The sequence below is a fragment of the Microcaecilia unicolor genome, chromosome 3, assembly GCF_901765095.1.
Source record: "Microcaecilia unicolor chromosome 3, aMicUni1.1, whole genome shotgun sequence".
NCBI lineage: Eukaryota > Metazoa > Chordata > Amphibia > Gymnophiona > Siphonopidae > Microcaecilia > Microcaecilia unicolor.
This window is the reverse complement of record NC_044033.1, coordinates 307,230,995-307,249,430: the sequence shown is the minus strand read 5'-3', so window position 1 is coordinate 307,249,430 and position 18,436 is coordinate 307,230,995. Positions and strand designations below refer to the sequence as shown.

General features: G+C 44.0%; 1 protein-coding gene across 3 annotated transcripts in view; it reads right to left on the bottom strand.

Annotated features, from left to right (window-relative positions):
- Window positions 1–18,436, bottom strand: part of TFCP2 (transcription factor CP2) — a 122,255-nt gene that overhangs the window by 65,474 nt on the left and 38,345 nt on the right. For all 3 annotated transcript variants that reach the window (XR_003941588.1, XM_030198285.1, XM_030198286.1), the window contains 3 exons: window positions 11,168–11,273; window positions 8,471–8,577; window positions 7,782–7,934 (listed from right to left, as the gene is read on the bottom strand). Coding sequence is in view for 2 of the 3 variants with exons in the window: in XM_030198285.1 (XP_030054145.1) it covers window positions 7,782–7,934; window positions 8,471–8,577; window positions 11,168–11,273 (366 nt within the window). In the remaining variant the exon portion in view is untranslated. The remainder of the gene's footprint in view (window positions 1–7,781; window positions 7,935–8,470; window positions 8,578–11,167; window positions 11,274–18,436) is intronic.

The following is an 18,436-nucleotide window of genomic DNA, read 5'->3' as shown; positions in this document are numbered from 1 at the left end:
GCAGTGTGTGCTGAGAGGTCGCCACATGCACGCGCCAGTTGGTCAGGTGACATCTGATTCTCGTGCCTGTGTCAGAGCTGAGTTCTTTGCACCAGCCTGGGAGCAAAGAGGATTAATAGTAACATAGTAAGTGACAGCAAATAGACCTGAACGGTCCATCCACTCTGCCCAATAGTCACACTCATGATCAATTCATCATTAAATCAACGAGTGTGATATTATATACTTGATTATGGTCTTTCTTTCGTGTTTCTGGAACAAAGACCACAGAAGTCTATCTGGCCCTATCCTTATGTTCCAACTGCTGGAGTTGCCATCGAAGCCCACTCCAGCCTATTCATGTTCTCATTTGTGGGACACAGACCATAAAAGTCTGTCCAGCACTGTCCTCATGTTCCAGCCACTGAAGTTGCTGTCTAAGCCCTTTCCTGCCCATCCTACACCAGATTGCCATGTATGAGACACAGACCATACAAGTCTGCCAGGTATCAGCTCTAGTTCATCACAGCCAGAGTTGCCATCTAAGTGTCACTTGACATATCCACACACATGCAGCCATTTAAGGTTAGCACGCCTTTTTGAATTCCGTCATCATTTGTGACTCTACCACCTCCTTAATGGAAGACTTTCCACATTTATGCTGTTAAAGCAAGGAAGAAGAGGAGGAGACAGCACTCAAATAAATTGGTATTCGGTAGTTGAGAGGCTGGTGCAGGTGCAGCTTACACTTCCACGGGAAGCCCACAGAACTGGTTCCATCCCTGCGGGAACTGTCTCCGTTCCCGCGGGAACCCCGCAGAACTGCTTCCATCCCCGCAGGAACTGCCTCCGTCCCCGCGGGAATCCCGCGGGGACGGAAGCCGTGCAGCTCTCTAGAATAGACTGACAATGTACCAACATGGAGTACTCCAAAAATGTTATTCAAGAGAGGATTAAAAGCTAATTCCCTATGCTGGAAACAATGTGGAGAAACAGGTACCCTACTACACATATGATGGGAATGTCCAAGTAGGAGAACTTTATGCTCCTATGTTCACTCTGCTCTTTGTAAGATGCTGGGGATGTTGCTAGATTTTAATGTGAATCTGTGTCTCTTGAACTCCCTGAGGATTTGGATGCCATTACTCGTACAGTGGTAAAATGTTGTATATATGCAGCTCACTTTGTAATAGCCACTGAATGGAAAACTTTCATCATTTTCAGTCTCTAGATGATGGCAGCAATTGCAATATGTTTTAATATAAACTTTATTGAAGAAACTATGTATATTTATTATTTTCTCCTTATTACTGGAGTTTTTTTTTTTTTTTGTTTAAAAATGTAAACCACTTGGATCCTTTCAGAAAAACAGCAGTATAGAAAACTCTGATAGTATAGTATAGATGGCGGCAGTGATTGCAATATACTGTGTTGATGGAGAAACTAACAGCTCTGAGGAAGTATAATGCAGACATTGGCGTTTCTTTTTGGACTCATTCAGAATTACCGTCATGCCTAAATTAGGTTTTACGGATTTGATACTTGTGAACTATTTAATGCAAAATCTGTAAGGAACAAGATACTCATTATTAGACATTTGATAATTGAGTCACAATTTGAGATAGTGTGCATTACTGAATCCTGGATAATAGATGATGTTGTTTTGGTTAATGATTTCTGTCCCCTTAGTTATTCAGTATTTATGAGTCCTTGTGTTAAGAAGCGGTGGGGTAATAATGTGTAAGGATTTATTGACATTTTAAAAATTTCATAGAAGTTCTGTTGCTGGGATGGAGGTATTATATCTCTTCTCCAGTTTTGCATGTTTTGTTGTGGGATTAGTGTTCTAATGTATGATTTTAAAACGTTGATTAGCGTTATTTTAGAAATGAAACAATCTACTAATAATTTGATTTTAGGTGATTTTAATCTTTATGTAGATGAGGTTTTATCGAATCTTTATGTTGCTGATTTCTTGGCCACTATTGAAATATTAGGCTGGAAACAGATTGTTAGTTCTCCCAAACATGAAAAGGGCTTATTTAAGATCTTAATTTTGTTGTTCATTTTTTTTTTTGTCGTCATCCGAAGCACATGTTCAGAAAATTATATCAGTTCCGTGGACTGATCATATGCAGATATGTTTCTGTTTGAAAAGAAGTGCTGTTTTGAGTAAGAGTAAGTTGAACCCTGTTACATTTGATTACAGGCCTACTTTTCATGTGAATACCTATGAATCTACAGTTTGAGAGAAGTTAGGAAACATACATAATTTAGATGTTGTATATGCTGTTGACCAGTGGGATTCTGCCCTTCTTACTGCTTTGAATTTGGTGGCTCCAAAGGAAATTAATTTGTAGACGGAATTGAATTTTGTAGCTCCGTGGTTTAATTCAGATTTAAGAGATTAAAAAAATGTTTATTATGTAAAGCAGAGCGAGAATGGAAGAAATACCCATGTCAATCTAATCTTGAACACTAATAAACAACAATATAGTTCCTCTATCTTGGTTGCGAGAAAAGACTTCTATAACTTGCATATTGAGAGGTCTTCCTCACAATCAAGAAAAATTTTTGATACTGTGTCGAAGTTAACCAATTCAGATAAACTTAATAAAAAACCTTGATGGCTCTCTTTCATCTATTGAGTTGGGAGAGGGATTTCTTCATAAGGATGAGAGAATAAGTGCAGAATCTAATATGCTGAATCATCCTGTGGAGTTAGAATGTCCCTTGGATTTTGATGAATAATAGAACACATTTTCTGAACTTAGTGTAGATCAGATTAAAATAAATATGAATAAAGACCTCTTTCTGTCTATTAGATAATTGTCATCCTTCATTAGTGAAGAGCTTGAAATCATTATCTGTTGAAACTCTTTATGTAATGGTCAACAAATTATTGTCTGAAGGAGTACCGCCTGATACATCAAAAAAGGCATTCTATTAGACCTCTGCTAAAGAATCCTACTCTGGATGCTGGATTAGTTAATAATTACTGTCCGGTATCCAATCTGCCATTTATGGCAAAAGTGATTGAAAAAAAAATAAAAAGTGTCTATGATCAACTGAATGAATTTCTTGACTGTGTTTGATGTTAGTCATGCTGGTTTTGATAAAAGTTCACTTTTTTGGGGGGGTTTCGCTAGACATCTCTGCTGCTTTTGATACTACTAATCATTGAATACTGTTGCAGAGATTAAAGTCAATTGGAATAGATGGGACAGTTTATAACTGGCTTGAGTTATATCTGTCAATGAGGAAATCTGGTGAGATTAAGGGTTCAGATCAATCACTGCTTATGAGTCAAAGACAGACTCCCAAACATGGAACTCTCCCAAAGACAGAGTTCCACAAGGCTCAGCCTGGTCTGCAACACTGTTCAATGTTTTTCTTAAACCTTTATGTCTTGCTTAGTATTCTAGGGCTTGCATTTCGAATTTATGCTGACATACAGTTTCTTGTGAAAATGGAGGAGTCATTGTTTAAAATCTTGTCCTTAAGAATGATTAAACAACTGATGACAAATAATTGTCTTAAACTGAACACAAACAAAACTCAGATTATGTTGCTAACTACTAATCCTATTCCATCTTTTCCCAAATTGTTGGTGTTACCATTGATTCAACTTCATCTATGTAAAATCATATACAAAGTATTATTAAAGACATTTTTTTCAAACTATGGGCTTTGTTTACTAAGCCACACTATAGCTGCACTAGCATTTTTTTGCATCTTCTAAAAGCACTAGTGCAATTTAGTAAACAGGACCCTAAGAGTGGTAAGGCATCTGAAGCATCTTTTGACAGATGACAATTTTAGGATGGTTGTGCAAAGTGTTTTGTCCCTATTTTGATTATTGTAACAGTCTGTTAATGAGTGTTCCAAAACAAGTCTTGAAATCCCTGCAAATTATGCAGAATGCCACTGTGAGGCTGATCACTGGACATTCTAGTTGAGAACATATTACTCCTGTTCTGATGGCATTACATTGGTTGCCAACTGAATTTCGGATCAGTTATAAGATTCTATTGTTGGTGTTCAAGGTTTTAATAAGATTTCTCCAGCTGAATCCTGTACTTTGCATTTGCATCAACCCTCACGTTCCTTGCAGTCATCAACTGCCTATCTGTTGGATGTGCCTTCATTTTGCATGATATGCCTTGAAAGGGAGAGGGGGAATCTATATGCCATATAGTAGGACCTAAAATGTGGATCGATGTACTGCTGAATATCCGATCTTTGAAGGGCATGAAGGATTTTAAAGTTTCTCTAAAGACTAAATTTGGTCAGGTTTTCAGTCTGGGTGCTTGATTTTATGAACAGATATTATGAATTTGCTGGTTACTGTATTTTACAGTTTGTATTGGTTTGTGAATGTTGTGTAATCTGCCTAGAATCCCAAAGATAGTGCGAAATAGAAATTTTGAAAATAAATACAACCAACCTGTTGTTATTAATGTATTACTACCATGAGCTTGTGTTCACAGCCAATAGAACAGGGGTAGGAAACCACGGTCCGAGGGCCACAATCCAGTCGGTTTTCAAGATTTCCTCAATGAATATGCAGAGATCTATTTCCATACAATGGAATATATATATATATATATATATATATCAAGCTCATGCATATTCACTATGGAAAATTTGAAAACCCAATCAGGTTGTGGCTCTTGAGGACTGTGGTTGTCTGCCTCTGAAACAGAAAATGGTTCTGACTGAACTAGACGCCTGAAAGAGTAGGAAAAAACAGGCCAAAATACAAGAAATTAGATATTGATATCATGTGTATAAGGTAGCAGGGTGTAGTGTTTAACCTCGTGTGCAAATATATCATGTTAAAACCTGTCAGTTAAAATAAAAACAGACTGACTTGGCCATTTCCAAACCTAGGAAGTAGGTCTGAGGCATTCCTGGCCCATGAGAGAGAGATCGGGCAGATATGGACTACACCTGGCTCCCAGCCAGGCACATTTGGCACAGTGCCACCTGAAAAGCACAGAACTCACTGTAACCTGTATCTTGGCTCTGCCTAAGAGGGCATTTATTTACTTTTTACTGCTGTTGATTCACATACTTCAATGCTACAGAGAAAGGGGAATTGTTCTATGTAATGAAGCAGGTAGGCTGCTGTTGTATGTGGGCAGAGACAATCCATGCACAGGAAGAAAACATTTTCTTTGACACAAAAAATGCAGGCAGAGAACAGAATATAGTGCAGGGGCTCTCAGCAAGGGTCATGAACAGGTGGCTTTTTCAGGATGTTCACAGCAGATGCTCAGATGGATTTGCAGCATCTAAGAACAGAGCAAATCTGAAAACCAGACCAGATTGTGGACCTTGAAGACTGGTATTAAGAACTCGGTAGCATCTGCAATCTGGGTTCAAATCCTGGCTCTGTCACAAACATGCTCTGTGACCTTGTGCCTCATCTTGCCAAGTTAAGATACTGCATCCTCTCAAGGGTTTCATATATATTAAATATTCCTACATGTAACTTTCCCTTTTCTTCCACCTTGAGGAGTAGCCAAATGATTAGTGCACTGGTCTGAAAACCAGGGGAAATCGGATTTGAGTCCCACTGTAGCTCCTTGTGACACTGGGCAAGTCACTTAACTCTCTATTGACACAGGCACAAAATAAAGTACCTGTATATAAATGTAAACTGCTTTGATTGCAACCACAGAAAGGAAGTATATCAAATCCTATCCCCTACATGCAGATGGGTGGCAGTCTTCTTTGCTAACAGCAATGAGACTCACTTCCAAAATACCTAATTCCAAATGCTGGGTTCAGTTCTAATGCATCATAAAAACTGCCCAAGTCCAACCGATTGCAAAAAAACTCCAGTACCCTGTTCTCAGTTTCTCCAACGCTCTCTATGTCTTCAATAATCCAATATGTGCATACCACTCTGCTGACTAGATCAACCCAGCTGATTAACAGATTACACGTGTTAGACTCTACATGGGTCCATGTTTCACCTGTCACAGTATCTTCAGGAGTCAAGACCTATAACTTGCTTACAGACACTTCCCAAGGCTGGAAATTCCCCGGGTGGTGGCTCTACCAGTGGCTGCGGTTTGCTCTAGTAGTTAGAGTGACCACCAAGGGAATTTCCAGCCTTGGGAAGAAGTGCCCATAAGTTATAGGTCTTGACTCCTGAAGATGCTGTGGCAGGCAAACATGGACCAATGTACAGTAACAAGTGTGATCCATTAATCAGCCGGGTTGATCTTGTCAGCAGATGATCTGCACATACTGGATTACTGAAGACATTGAGAGAGTTGGAGAAACTGAGAACAGAAGAGAACTGGAGTTTTTTTGCAATCATTTGGACTTGGTGGCTTTTGTGACACATTGGAATTTGTTCAATAGTATGCCAAAATATTTCACAGGACCCCACAGTCATCTACAAAGGAAAGATATTCAACATAAAGGAATCTTTCACTTGCTCATCTTCCAATGTGGTATATATCATTCAGTGTAAAAAATGTAATGAAGGATGCTATATTGGAGAAACAGGCCAGATGCTTAAGACAAGATTCAATTTACATAGACATCACATGAACAATACTGGTGCCAGTAGGGCTCCCACCCCTGTTGGTCAGCATTTTACAGGACCAGGACACTGTACCAGTGACTTCACAGTGAGAATCCTGAAAGGTAACTTTAAAACCATACAAGAACGTAAGACCGTTGAAGTCAGAATGATTGAATATTTTAACACCCAACAGAAAGGACTTAACAAGGATCTGGGGTTCCTAGCCCATTATAAACCATAAAGCTGTATTTCTCTGTTGATCACCCCACCCCTCACCTATCCACACCCATCCTGTTAGAATATCAATGATATGCTTTGATGTCCCCATGCATACCTCCTACCCACCCCCCCATCCTCCCACCCTGTCAGACTGTCATAGTAATGCTTGAATGTTTTCACTTATATACACTGTCAGCTAGCACATTTGCTTATTTCCGATCTGAGGAAGAAGGGCAACCTTCGAAAGCTAATCAAGAAATGTATTGAGCTATGTCCAATAAAAAAGGTATCATCTTATTTTCTTTTCCTTGTTTTATTGTGTTTGATTTCTATTGATAACTTCAATAGTAGACAAAGTTGTTTCATCAGAGCAGTTTCTCATTGTGGAATTGCACACCACTCTATAGTTGGAACTGATGAACAATTAATAACAGAAAACTGTCTTCACTGCCTCACTAAGCAAGTATAAACGTTTGTGTGTGCAATTGTTTTTTAAAGGACATTGGTGCACTTCCACAGGTAGCAAAAGGGGGCCTTGGCTGATTATAGAGATTACTACTTCCAAAATGCCGATATGGGTGGGGTTTAGGCTTATGGAGCCATTGTATCAATAGAGACCAGTCCTGGAAGACAGGGCAAAAAAATAATACAATGGATTATCAGAATATGCTTTTAGTCTGTCTTTAATCTAAGTGGATTTTAGGTTGGTGAATGTTACGAGATGGGAAGAGTAATTGGTGGTGTAGTTATGAGCTTGATGCTAGTTAAGCAAAACAATGTTTATATACTCTGATTTTTTTCTTGTTGTATCCCACACCTTGAATTCAAATGGAGAAAAGTGAGATAAGTACCATTTTAAATTAATTTAAAACTTACAGGAAAGTGCAAAATATTCAGAAATGTTTTACCACACCATGAAGTTGTGATAACGTAGGTGATACGAGATAAACAACTTCCAAAAATAAACTCAAACCGAAAAAAGAAATTAAGAATATTCTCATATCGAAAACAGCAGTGACCTTGCACCTTTGTCTCTTACCTTAAAGACCTTGATTTGACAGCTGGCAGAGTGTAAATGCTCCGTGTATTCTCCATTCTCATTCTCCTTAAATGTGTCGATCTGGATACGGAAGGGCACACCTTTCTCCCCGCCATGTTTTCTCATGGTGAACTCTGTGCTGATACAGTGCACCTGAATGCAAAGATCAGGTCAGTTAATGACGGAAGGGGGAAGAGAATCACGAGCACACAAGGAGAACGTGAGATTCAAGGCTGAGTTAATGTTCTAGGCAAACCCCACTCACTGTACAGCTTAAACAGAAAATGTTGTTGATATTTTATTACCTCCCACCCCCACCACAAAACTACACGGTTTTAGAAATCCATTTTCTTAAGTTATAAGTTACAAAGGGAAGGGCATGGCTGCATCACTGACTTTTAGCTGACAGAAGGGCATTATTCCAGATCTGATAAAGTGGAACTCAGTGGCTAAACCGAATTTCCAGGAGGCACTGTGGTTTTCAGGGACTTACAAAACTGGAATCACTGGAATCTAGATTTTCAGAGATAATCCTTAGCTGGGACCTCTGTCTTAATGCAATCCCAACAAAATCCAACCCTGTCTCACCTATTTTGAGAGAGGAAAGGATGTGGGAGAACATTTCCAATGCGCCAGCTGAGCACAGCTTGCATATTTTGGGCTTGGGTACTGCAACAGCAAGTCCTTACCTGGATAAACACGGATGTCCTTTTGGAGGGGTCCCAAAGAAACTCTACCGTGTTTAGCTGTGTGGGATTTGCCCTGGGGTCAATTATACCCACAGACATGGGAATATCTGAAAAACCCAAGTTAATCATTCAGTGAGCTTACAGGTTACAGCAGCACCAGAGACCTGCCAACAGGCTACATCTCTCCCCCCCACCCCCCAAGAAAATTCTTTTCTTCTGAGTGTATTTCTACCTGTGCACCCCAACTCAGCCTATTTCAAACTTTGAACATGCCAGATTGTAGACTCTCCTCCCAACACAGGGACAGTCAGGCTGTATTGCTTTACTCTCTCTAGGCCTCAGAGGTCACAGGGTCTCCAACAGTTTGGTTTATTGCGATACTACCCCAGCTCAAATCTGCGCTGGGAAACCAGCACCCAATGCCCTTACTGCATTTACTCCATAAACTTGCACACTGCTTGCACAGGAGAGACACAGGAATTTAAAACTAAACAGATGACGCTTCCATCTGCAGCATGTAAAGTTTGCAGTTTGGCCTTCTCTCTGCTCCCACCAGGCAGTCCATACTCACAGGAGACTCTCACACACACCAATCGGGCAATATGATTGATTCTAGGGTATATTTCACAAATGAACTTTCCAAGTAACTACTACAATTTATTTTTTTAAATTTTTACAGGGCATATACAGTCCTCACTGAAAAGAATGAAGTACTAGCTGGATTTCCTCAAAAACATCAGCATCTCTCTCTTGGCAACATCACTTCCTTTTTTGGGTAGCTACTTCCTGGTCTTCCTCACCTATATGCTGTGCACATTTTAATTTGATATACTTTCAAACTAATTTGAACTCAAAGTCGTGCTGCTTTCATCATGGTTGCAAGTCCCCACTTTTACAAACCACCACCCTGTAGATCACTGTGATAGGTGCATGGTACTCTGATAAGATTTACTCAAGTCCAGCAGCTCAGTGGCTGTGCTGGATGCTACCATGCAAAGGACACTGGTTTGATTCCATTGCCCAAAGACCCAATTGAGAGGCAGTAAAGGCCATTGTCATGCTACAGCGACATCTAAGGCCCATGACTGCAGGGTTCTGGAAGGAGCCCCTTGTATTTAGCCCCCAGTTAAGGATTGCTGCTGAACTGATGGGGCTGTGTGGGGCTATGAGATGCTGGAGAAAAGTCCAGGAAATTTACAAATGAGAGTTCAAGGCACTGTAGCCCAACAGACACTAATTTTGATTGACTCTGAAACCCAAAGGAGCAGAAAAAAAACCCTTCCCACCCATCTGTTCTTCAGCTGTCCGTACTGTACTCATGCTTTACATGTAATCAGTGTGATGCCTGCATCGGATGGGTGGGGGAGGGCGAGGAGAGAAGGCGAGACAAGGGTAACAGACTTCTGATAATACTGAACATCGAGAATCCCTATTCATCATTTACTTACACTGATATTGGTGGGAGGGGTTAAGTATACTTAAAACACCAAACCACCTGAGGAATGATGTAAAAGTTAGAAATTAAAACAAGGAAGGGATTTTAACTGTGTTTGCTTTAACTGTCAACTGAATGGCCAAAAAAAGAAAATCATAACACATTTTCATTAGTCATGCTTCACACTTTATGCATTTGACAGCAAGGACATACCTAAAGGAATGGGAGAAGTATGGAGGTGGGGATGGGGGAAGAGGAGGAGAGGGAATAATTTTAGGAACCTGGGTCAAGCCAAACATGTCTGCTGCTGTTGCATGCACTGCCCCCCCCCCACAAAGAGAGATATACATATCATCTCTGGTCCACAGAGAGGCATGTGCATTGTGAAATCCCCAGCATAGACTGACTCTTGCACCATTAAACACTGTCTTGCTGGGTTTCTTTTTAGAAAGTAAATTTAGGAGAAAATTATCCTCCACTCACTAACAGTTATCATACATCATATGCTGCAGAGCACAGTGTATTAAATGGGCCCTGCAGCAGGTAAACAACCTCCTAGAGAAGGGATGTTTGATACACTCTAGCTGCTACCCAAAAAAATCCTAAGCACCTTTATAGTTGACTACAGAGAAGCTATGGAGTATTAATCGCAGAAAAATATTATATAATTGAAAAAAATCAATATCCTATGTCAATGTGTGATATCTAACTTTTGAAGTTTATAAACTAACATCATTCGCCTCTCTGGAAACACATCTGTTGATGATTCTAAGTCTTCTTTTTTATTTTTCTATATAAAATGGGGTCTTATTTTTGGAATACATTTTCAAATGTTTTTTTACATATGTACAGCTTATTACAAATTATAGGTGTGACCACTGAAGAGCTAACATATCACGGTGTAAAATTTGGAATCCTGCATCTTATGACTATATTCTCCAGGACCTCAATGAAAATAGTTATAATAAACTAGGATAAATAAAAGTAGAAGAGACTGCTGCAACCAGTATAGCTTAGGAGACAGTAGCAGCTTACAGTTTGAGAAGCTGGGAAAGAAGTTGTAAAAGGGCTTGAGGGAAAGGAAGAAAAACAAGTGAAACAAAAGAAAACACTCCAAATTTCCAACAACAGAAAAAAAAAAGGGAAAACATATAAATATGTTTAAAAAGTCAAATTATAATTTGGGGAAAAATATTTCCAGCTCCTAAACATTTTATCTGATGCCCACATTTTTTTACAGTTTTTTCTAACTCTGAACATACCTATATCAAGAATTCTGTCTCCAGGCCGATTCCACCTCCAGCCCTCCAATTGCTGATGCTCTGTATACTGCAGCCGCCTGTCATGGAACACAACCCTAAAGATACTCTACCGAAGGAAAAGGAGTTGGAGGGGAAAGAGAGAATACCAACAGCCAGAAGATTACAGAATTACACTTTACAATGTATTTAAAAGTACCCCCCCCCTCCCACACACCCATATCCCCCTGGACACTTCCAGCATGTATGCCCTTCTGCTCTATCTATATAGACTGCGCTGAGAGTTGGTTCTTTGCCTGTCCATGATGTGCTCACTGTAGCTGCCAGCAGGCACTTGTGAACTGTCAAATATACACATGCACACCTACTATTGCCACACACCACAATGTACATACTGTCGCTGATGAAACATCCAAATAACTAAGCATCTGGCAAGCTACGGGCAGGAGTATGAGCTGCCATGAGGAAGGGGGAGAGAAATAAAGTGCAAGACAGGAAAAGGCACAGAGGGTGAAAGATATGCACATTCTGCTACAAATGTTTTGCAGCTTACAGCTAGATGGAAAAATTAATTCTTACCTGATAATTTTCTTTCCATTAGTCCCAACAGATCAATCCAGAGACTTGTGGGTTGTGTCCCTCTACCAGCAGGTGGAGATAGAGAGAACCTCCGAGGTTTGCTATATGTGGACCTGTGCAGCCAAGTAAACCTCAGTATGAACGATACAAAAGCAGTGGAATGGAAACAATAGAAAACTCTCCTGACATTGTCAGCTCAATTGCCCAACATACTTCCACCATTTTCAAATTTATTTGTTTTTATTATTTAATCAAAACGAAGGAACATTCAGAACAACGAAACCCGAAAAAACCGCAGACAGTAAATCCAGGGGGTTGGGGGGGGGGGGGGGGGGGGCCTCTAGATTGATTTGTTGGGACTAATGGAAAGAAAATTATCAGGTAAGAATTACTTTTTCCTTCCATAGCGTCACACAGATCAATCCAGAGACTTGTGGGATGTACCCAAGCAGTCCTCAAGTAGGGCGGGACACCCCCAACCTGGCAGAAATCAACGACGAGCCAAACACCGCATCCTGCCGAGCTGCCACATCCACTCAATAATGAACAGTGAACGTATGGACCAAAGCCCATGTAGCGGCTCTGCAGATACGCTCCAGAGAAACTAAACAGGACTCTGCATGGAAGGAAGCCTGAGCTCGCGTAGAATGAGCACGAATTTGCACAGGGGCTTGCTTGCCCAATGCCACGTAGGCCGAAGTGATGGCCTTCCGCACCAAACGGGCTATGGTGGCCTTGGAAATGGCCCTTCTTACTGCCTCCAAAAAAGACAAAGAGATAGAAAGACAAAATTCATTCATCACCTCCAAATACCTGAGAAGAGCCCGTCTCACGTTGAGGCAGCGAAGAGCCCAGAATTGCTTGGGGTAACCTTCCAGGCGAAAAGTCGGCAAATGCAGAGACTGCCCCAAATGGAAACGAGAAGGCACCTTGGACAAAAATTAAGAAACTGTCCTAATCGATACCCCTGCCTCTGTAAAACTCAGGAAGGGGTCTCTGCAAGAGCCTGCAACTCTGAAATTCTCCGAGTCGAAGTAATGGCTACTAGGAAAATCGTCTTCAAGGTAAGATCCTTACCGTAATCCCCGATAAGGGTTCGAAAGGAGGATGCTGAAGTGCTTTGAGAACTAGGTTAATGTTCCAGGATGGCAGAACTGGCATGTGCGGAGGACGCAACCAATTTACGCCCCTCAAAAACGAACCACATCCAGGTGGGAGGCGATGGACACCCCCTGAAGCCGGCCTCTAAAGCATGCCAGAGATGCCACCTGCACCTTAAGAGAACTCAACGAGAGTGATTGCTGTACACCCTCCTGAAGAAACGCGAGGATAACCGATACTGAAGCCGAAGCTGCTGACAATCCCGAACTCACACACCATGAATCGAAGGTACGCCACACCAAGCTATCAAGGCGGATCTTTTCCGAGCCTGAAGCATCGTAGTGATAACTGTGTCCGGATACCCTTTCCTTCTCAACTTCGCCCTCTCAAGGGCCAGGCCGTAAGACCAAAGGGAGAGGGATCCTCCATCATGACTGGTCCCTGCAGCAAGAGACCATCCTGTACCTGAAGCCGGAGAGGACGATCGAAGAGGAGCCTAACCATATCCGCATACCAGGGACATCTGGGCCAATCCAGGGCCAATAGGATCACTCGACCGGGATGACTGGCAATACGAGTCAGTAACCTGCCCACCATAGGCCATGGGGGAAAGGCATAGAGCAGGCCTCTGGGCCAAGGTTGTAGAAGAGCATCAATGCCTTCTGAGCCCAGCTCTCTTCCCCTGCTAAAGAAACGGGGAACCTTCACAATGAATGCGGTGGCCATTAAGTCCCTCACTGGCATGCCCAACGAGCAGCTATCTGATCGAAGACCAGAGGGAGAGTGTCCACTCCTCTGGCTCCAACTGGTGGCGACTGAGAAAGTCCGCTTGCACATTCTGTGACCCCGCTATATGAGCCGCCATCAAGAGAGAGAGATGAATCTCTGCCCAACGGCAGATCAGGGTCGCCTCGCGCGCTAGTGGTGCACTCCTGGTGCCCCCCTGACAGTTCACGTAGGTGACCGCCGTCGCATTGTCCGAGAGAACTCGAACTGGGCAACCATGGAAAAGGGACAAACTCCCGAAGGGCCAGACGAATCGTCCGCAACTCCAAGCGGTTGATGGACCAAGATGCCTCCGTCAAGGTCCAAATGCCCTGGGCCCTCTGTTGGAGGCAATGAGCCCCCCAACCAGACAGCGACGCATCCATGGTCATGATCTTCCATTCCGTGGTTTGCAGAGGAATGCCCGACACCAGATTCTTTGAATGAACCACCAGCGTATGATTGTGTGCAGACAGGTCGAACATGGCTCCCGAACCTTGCAATCCTCCGAGAGCGGAGACCAACGGCTCAGAAGGTGCCACTGCAGGGGGCGCATGTGAGCTCTGGACCACTTTACGACATCCAAGGTGGAGGCCATGGAACCCAGAACTTGTACAGAGTTCCAAGCCCGGGGGTTCGGAGTTTGGAACAGAGCTCGCAACAGACCCTGCAACCGCTGTGCTCGAGCTGAAGAGAAACTATCCCTGTTCAGGTATCGAAGCACACTCCCAAGTATTCCAGCGTCTGGGAGGGCGTAAGGCTGCACTTTGGGAAGTTGATCACCCAACCAAGCGATTGAAACAACCCGACCACTGTCGGTTGCCCGTCGACTCTCCTCGAAAGAAGACACCCACACAAGCCAGTCGTCTAGATAAGGATGGACTCGAATCCCTTCCTTTCTGAGATAGGCCGCCACTACGATAAGAACCTTGAAAAAAGTCTGAGGTGCTGTGGCTAGGTCAAAGGGCATCGCTTTGAATTGAAAATGATGACCGAGCACTGCAAAGCGAAGAAAACGCCTGTGGGGAGGCCAAATTGAAATGTGTAACTAGGCCTCTTTGAGATTGAGAGACGTCAAAAACTCCCCTGGCTGTACCGCTGCGATCACCGAGCGAAGGGTTTCCATGCGGAAATGGCGAACCCATAAGGACCTGTTGAAGCACTTGCGATCTAGGAAGGGTTGCCAAGAACTGCCCTTTTATGGCACCACAAAATAAATGGAGTATTGACCGCACCCTCTTTCTGCTGGGGGTACAGGCTGGACGGTTCCCAGTCGTTGTAAGTTGAGGAGGGTGTGATGAACTGCCCGCACCTTGGCGGGAGATTTGCAAGGAGATTACAGAAACGAGTCTATCATCAGACGAGCCAATTCTAACTTGTAGCCGTCTCTGATAACCTCCAAGACCCATCCGTCGGATGTAACCCTGGTCCACTCCACCAGGAATAGGGACAGCCTGCCCCCAATAACCGGCTGGAGATGGACCAGAGCCCAATCATTGGGCGGACCTGGCTGCGGGCTGGTGTTACCGGAAAGGAAGGCCCGCCTGTCACCTCGAAAGGGCTGAGGTCTCTGAGAAGACCTTGCTCTCTGAAAGAGGCCCCATGACCTGGACGGTAACGACGTGTATCCCTAAACTTAGGTCTAGATCCCGTCGGTCGCACAAATTTGGGCCTGTCCTCTGGGAGGCGCTGGCCCTTAGAGTCACTGAGGTCCTTCACAATTTGTTCTAGGTCTGTCCCAAACAAAAGCTTTCCCCTAAAAGGAAGCCTTGCCCGCTGTGACTTAGAGGCCACGTCTGCAGCCCAATGTCGCAACCACAGCCAGTGACGTGTGGTGACCACTAGGGAAACCTCCTTCGCCGAAGCCCACAAAAGATCATAACGAAAGGAAGGCTAAACCGGACTCTAAGGCCAGCAAAACAGCCATGAGGTCCTCTAGAGAGGAGGCTTTCTGTACCCACGATAAGCATGCCCGCACCGCATAGGAGCCACTAACTGAAGCTTGCAGGGAAAGGGCTGCTACTTCAAAGGACAGCTTCAAGCTCAAGGATCCTGAGGGTCCTTGAGCACCGTGCCACCCTCCACAGGGAGAGTGACCGCTGTGATTAATGAATCCACCGTAGGAACCTTCAGCAAGTCTAAGTCAGCAGCAGGCAGCGCATAAAGAAGCGGCATAGCTCTAACAACTTTAAGCCCACTGTCTGGCGTATCCCACTGTGCCGAAATATGGATTTTCATGGCCTCATGCACATGAAAGGAACGAGGTGGGCATTTTGGTGCCAGACATAATAGAGGGCACCTGTTACATCTATGCTTTCCTCGCCCTCTGGTGGCCAGAACGGGTGGCTGCTATGGACCATCACCCGTTCCAGATTATTGCTCAGTCCGGTCCGGATCTTCCAGGCTGCCAGGTTTGCTTGTGTTGTTTGAGCTTGCACAGCACCCGTAGCTGCCTGGTGATTGCAGCAGCTGAGCCTCAACTGCTTCTGGGCTTATTAGCCATCTTGAAACATTTCTGCTTGGCCCGGGTATGTTGGGGTGCTGGTGCACTTCTGCTGTTTCCAGTTTATTCCTGCCTTGATTCTTGTCTGTTCTTGCTAGTCTGTGGATAGTTAGATTAGATTGTTGTTTGTTTGCTTGTCTTGTCTCTGAGTTGTAGTTTCCTGTCCTTTATTGTACCCATTCCTTGCCCTGCTGTCCCTGTATGTTCCTTTCCCCTCTGACCCTCAGTCTCTGTGCTGCCTAGCTGATATCCAGTCCCGGCCCTGTCCATTAAGTCCTGCCGGCCACCTGAAGCCAGAAGCTCAACTTCTGGTGAAAAGCGGCCAGGTGCAGGTGAAGCCTAACTGTTCTTTTAAGCTCTGCCTTGTCACTGGTGTGGGGTGGTTTTGCCTGCCGCTGCTGCTCCTCGGCAGTGGCCCAAGGGCTCACAACCTAGTTTCCTGCTTTGAAAACTTCACAGCACCGGACCTGTTCCCCCTGACGATTCAGGGGATGAAATGGCCAAAACCTCAAAAGCCCTAATAATCATAAGTACATAAGTAATGCCACACTGGGAAAAGACCAAGGGTCCATCGAGCCCAGCATCCTGTCCACGACAGCGGCCAATCCAGGCCAAGGGCACCTGGCAAGCTTCCCAAACGTACAAACAAACATTCTATACATGTTATTCCTGGAACTGTGGATTTTTCCCAAGTCCATTTAGTAGTGGTTTATGGACTTGTCCTTTAGGAAACCGTCTAACCCCTTTTTAAACTCTGCTAAGCTAACCGCCTTCACCACGTTCTCCGGCAACGAATTCCAGAGTTTAATTATGCGTTGGGTGAAGAAACATTTTCTCCTATTTGTTTTAAATTTACTACACTGTAGTTTCATCGCATGCCCCCTAGTCCTAGTATTTTTGGAAAGCGTGAACAGACGCTTCACATCCACCTGTTCCACTCCACTCATTATTTTATATACCTCTATTGCTTTTGCTTTTGACTCGTAACCACTTGTAACCATTCGCCTCCACCTACCCTCCTCTCCTCCTTCCTGTACACATTAATTGGATTATTTTTAGTCTATTAGATTGTAAGCTCTTTGAGCAGGGACTGTCTTTCTTCTATGTTTGTGCAGCGCTGCGTACGCCTTGTAGCGCTATAGAAATGCTAAATAGTAGGAGTAGTAGTAGTACTCTATCATGTCTCCCTTCAGCCGTCTCTTCTCCAAACTGAAAAGCCCTAGCCTCCTTAGTCTTTCTTCATAGGGAAGTCGTCCCATCCCCGCTATCATTTTAGTCGCCCTTCGCTGCACCATTTCCAATTCTACTATATCTTTCTTGAGATGGGGCGACCAGAATTGACCACAATATTCAAGGTTCGGTTGCACCATGGAGCGATACAACGGCATTATAACATCCTCACACCTGTTTTCCATACCTTTCCTAATAATACCCAACATTCTATTCACTTTCCTAGCCGCAGCAGCACACTGAGCAGAAGGTTTCAGTGTATTATCAACGACGACACCCAGATCCCTTTCTTGGTCCATAACTCCTAACGTGGAACCTTGCATGACGTAGCTATAATTCGGGTTCTTTTTTCCCACATGCATCACCTTGCACTTGCTCAGGGAGGGAAGCTCTTCCCTGCGAAAAAGGCGGTCAGCCGTCGGGTCACCCCCTCCTCAGAAGGCAGGGTGACCTCATCTGCCAAATCCAATGAAATAAAACCAGGCCATCTGTGTCAGATAGCTCCTCGGGATCCAAAATCTCCACCCAGGGAAGTTTTGGCAGGAAAGACTAAGAGGCTGCAGCAAACGAAGTTTGCTGAGGAAGAGACGGGGCTGCCTGAAGAGAAGCTCCTGACTTCTTCAGAAGAAAGGCATTGTGCATTAATAGAACAAAATCCGGGGGAAAAGGAACTCCCCTGCTCCCTCTAAATTGCTTTCCTTCATCGGAGCCTGTGCCACTGAAGCGCAAAGTGCCTCCTGTCTGTCAACCACCACGTGCGGAGCTGGTCGCGTCTGAGAGGAAAAAATGGCGCCCGCCAATGCGCGCTGCACTAAATGCCCTGAGGAAACCGCTGAAACTGTCCCCTGCGCTTCCGACTCACCGGACGCCTGAGGGGGAACCCCCGTCGCGCTGAACATCCACTGTGGGCTTCTGACGGCACGATTCACACTTCCCCGACGCTGCTCTCCAGCCCCCACACTGGAAACAGAACTTAGCCGCCTCAGAAGACACTGACATGCTCCACAAACGCATGCCCCTCAAACAGACTCGGCAGCCCGTCTAGCTCCTCCGTATGATTAAACAAAAACAAAGTCTCTTAAAGAGACACTTAC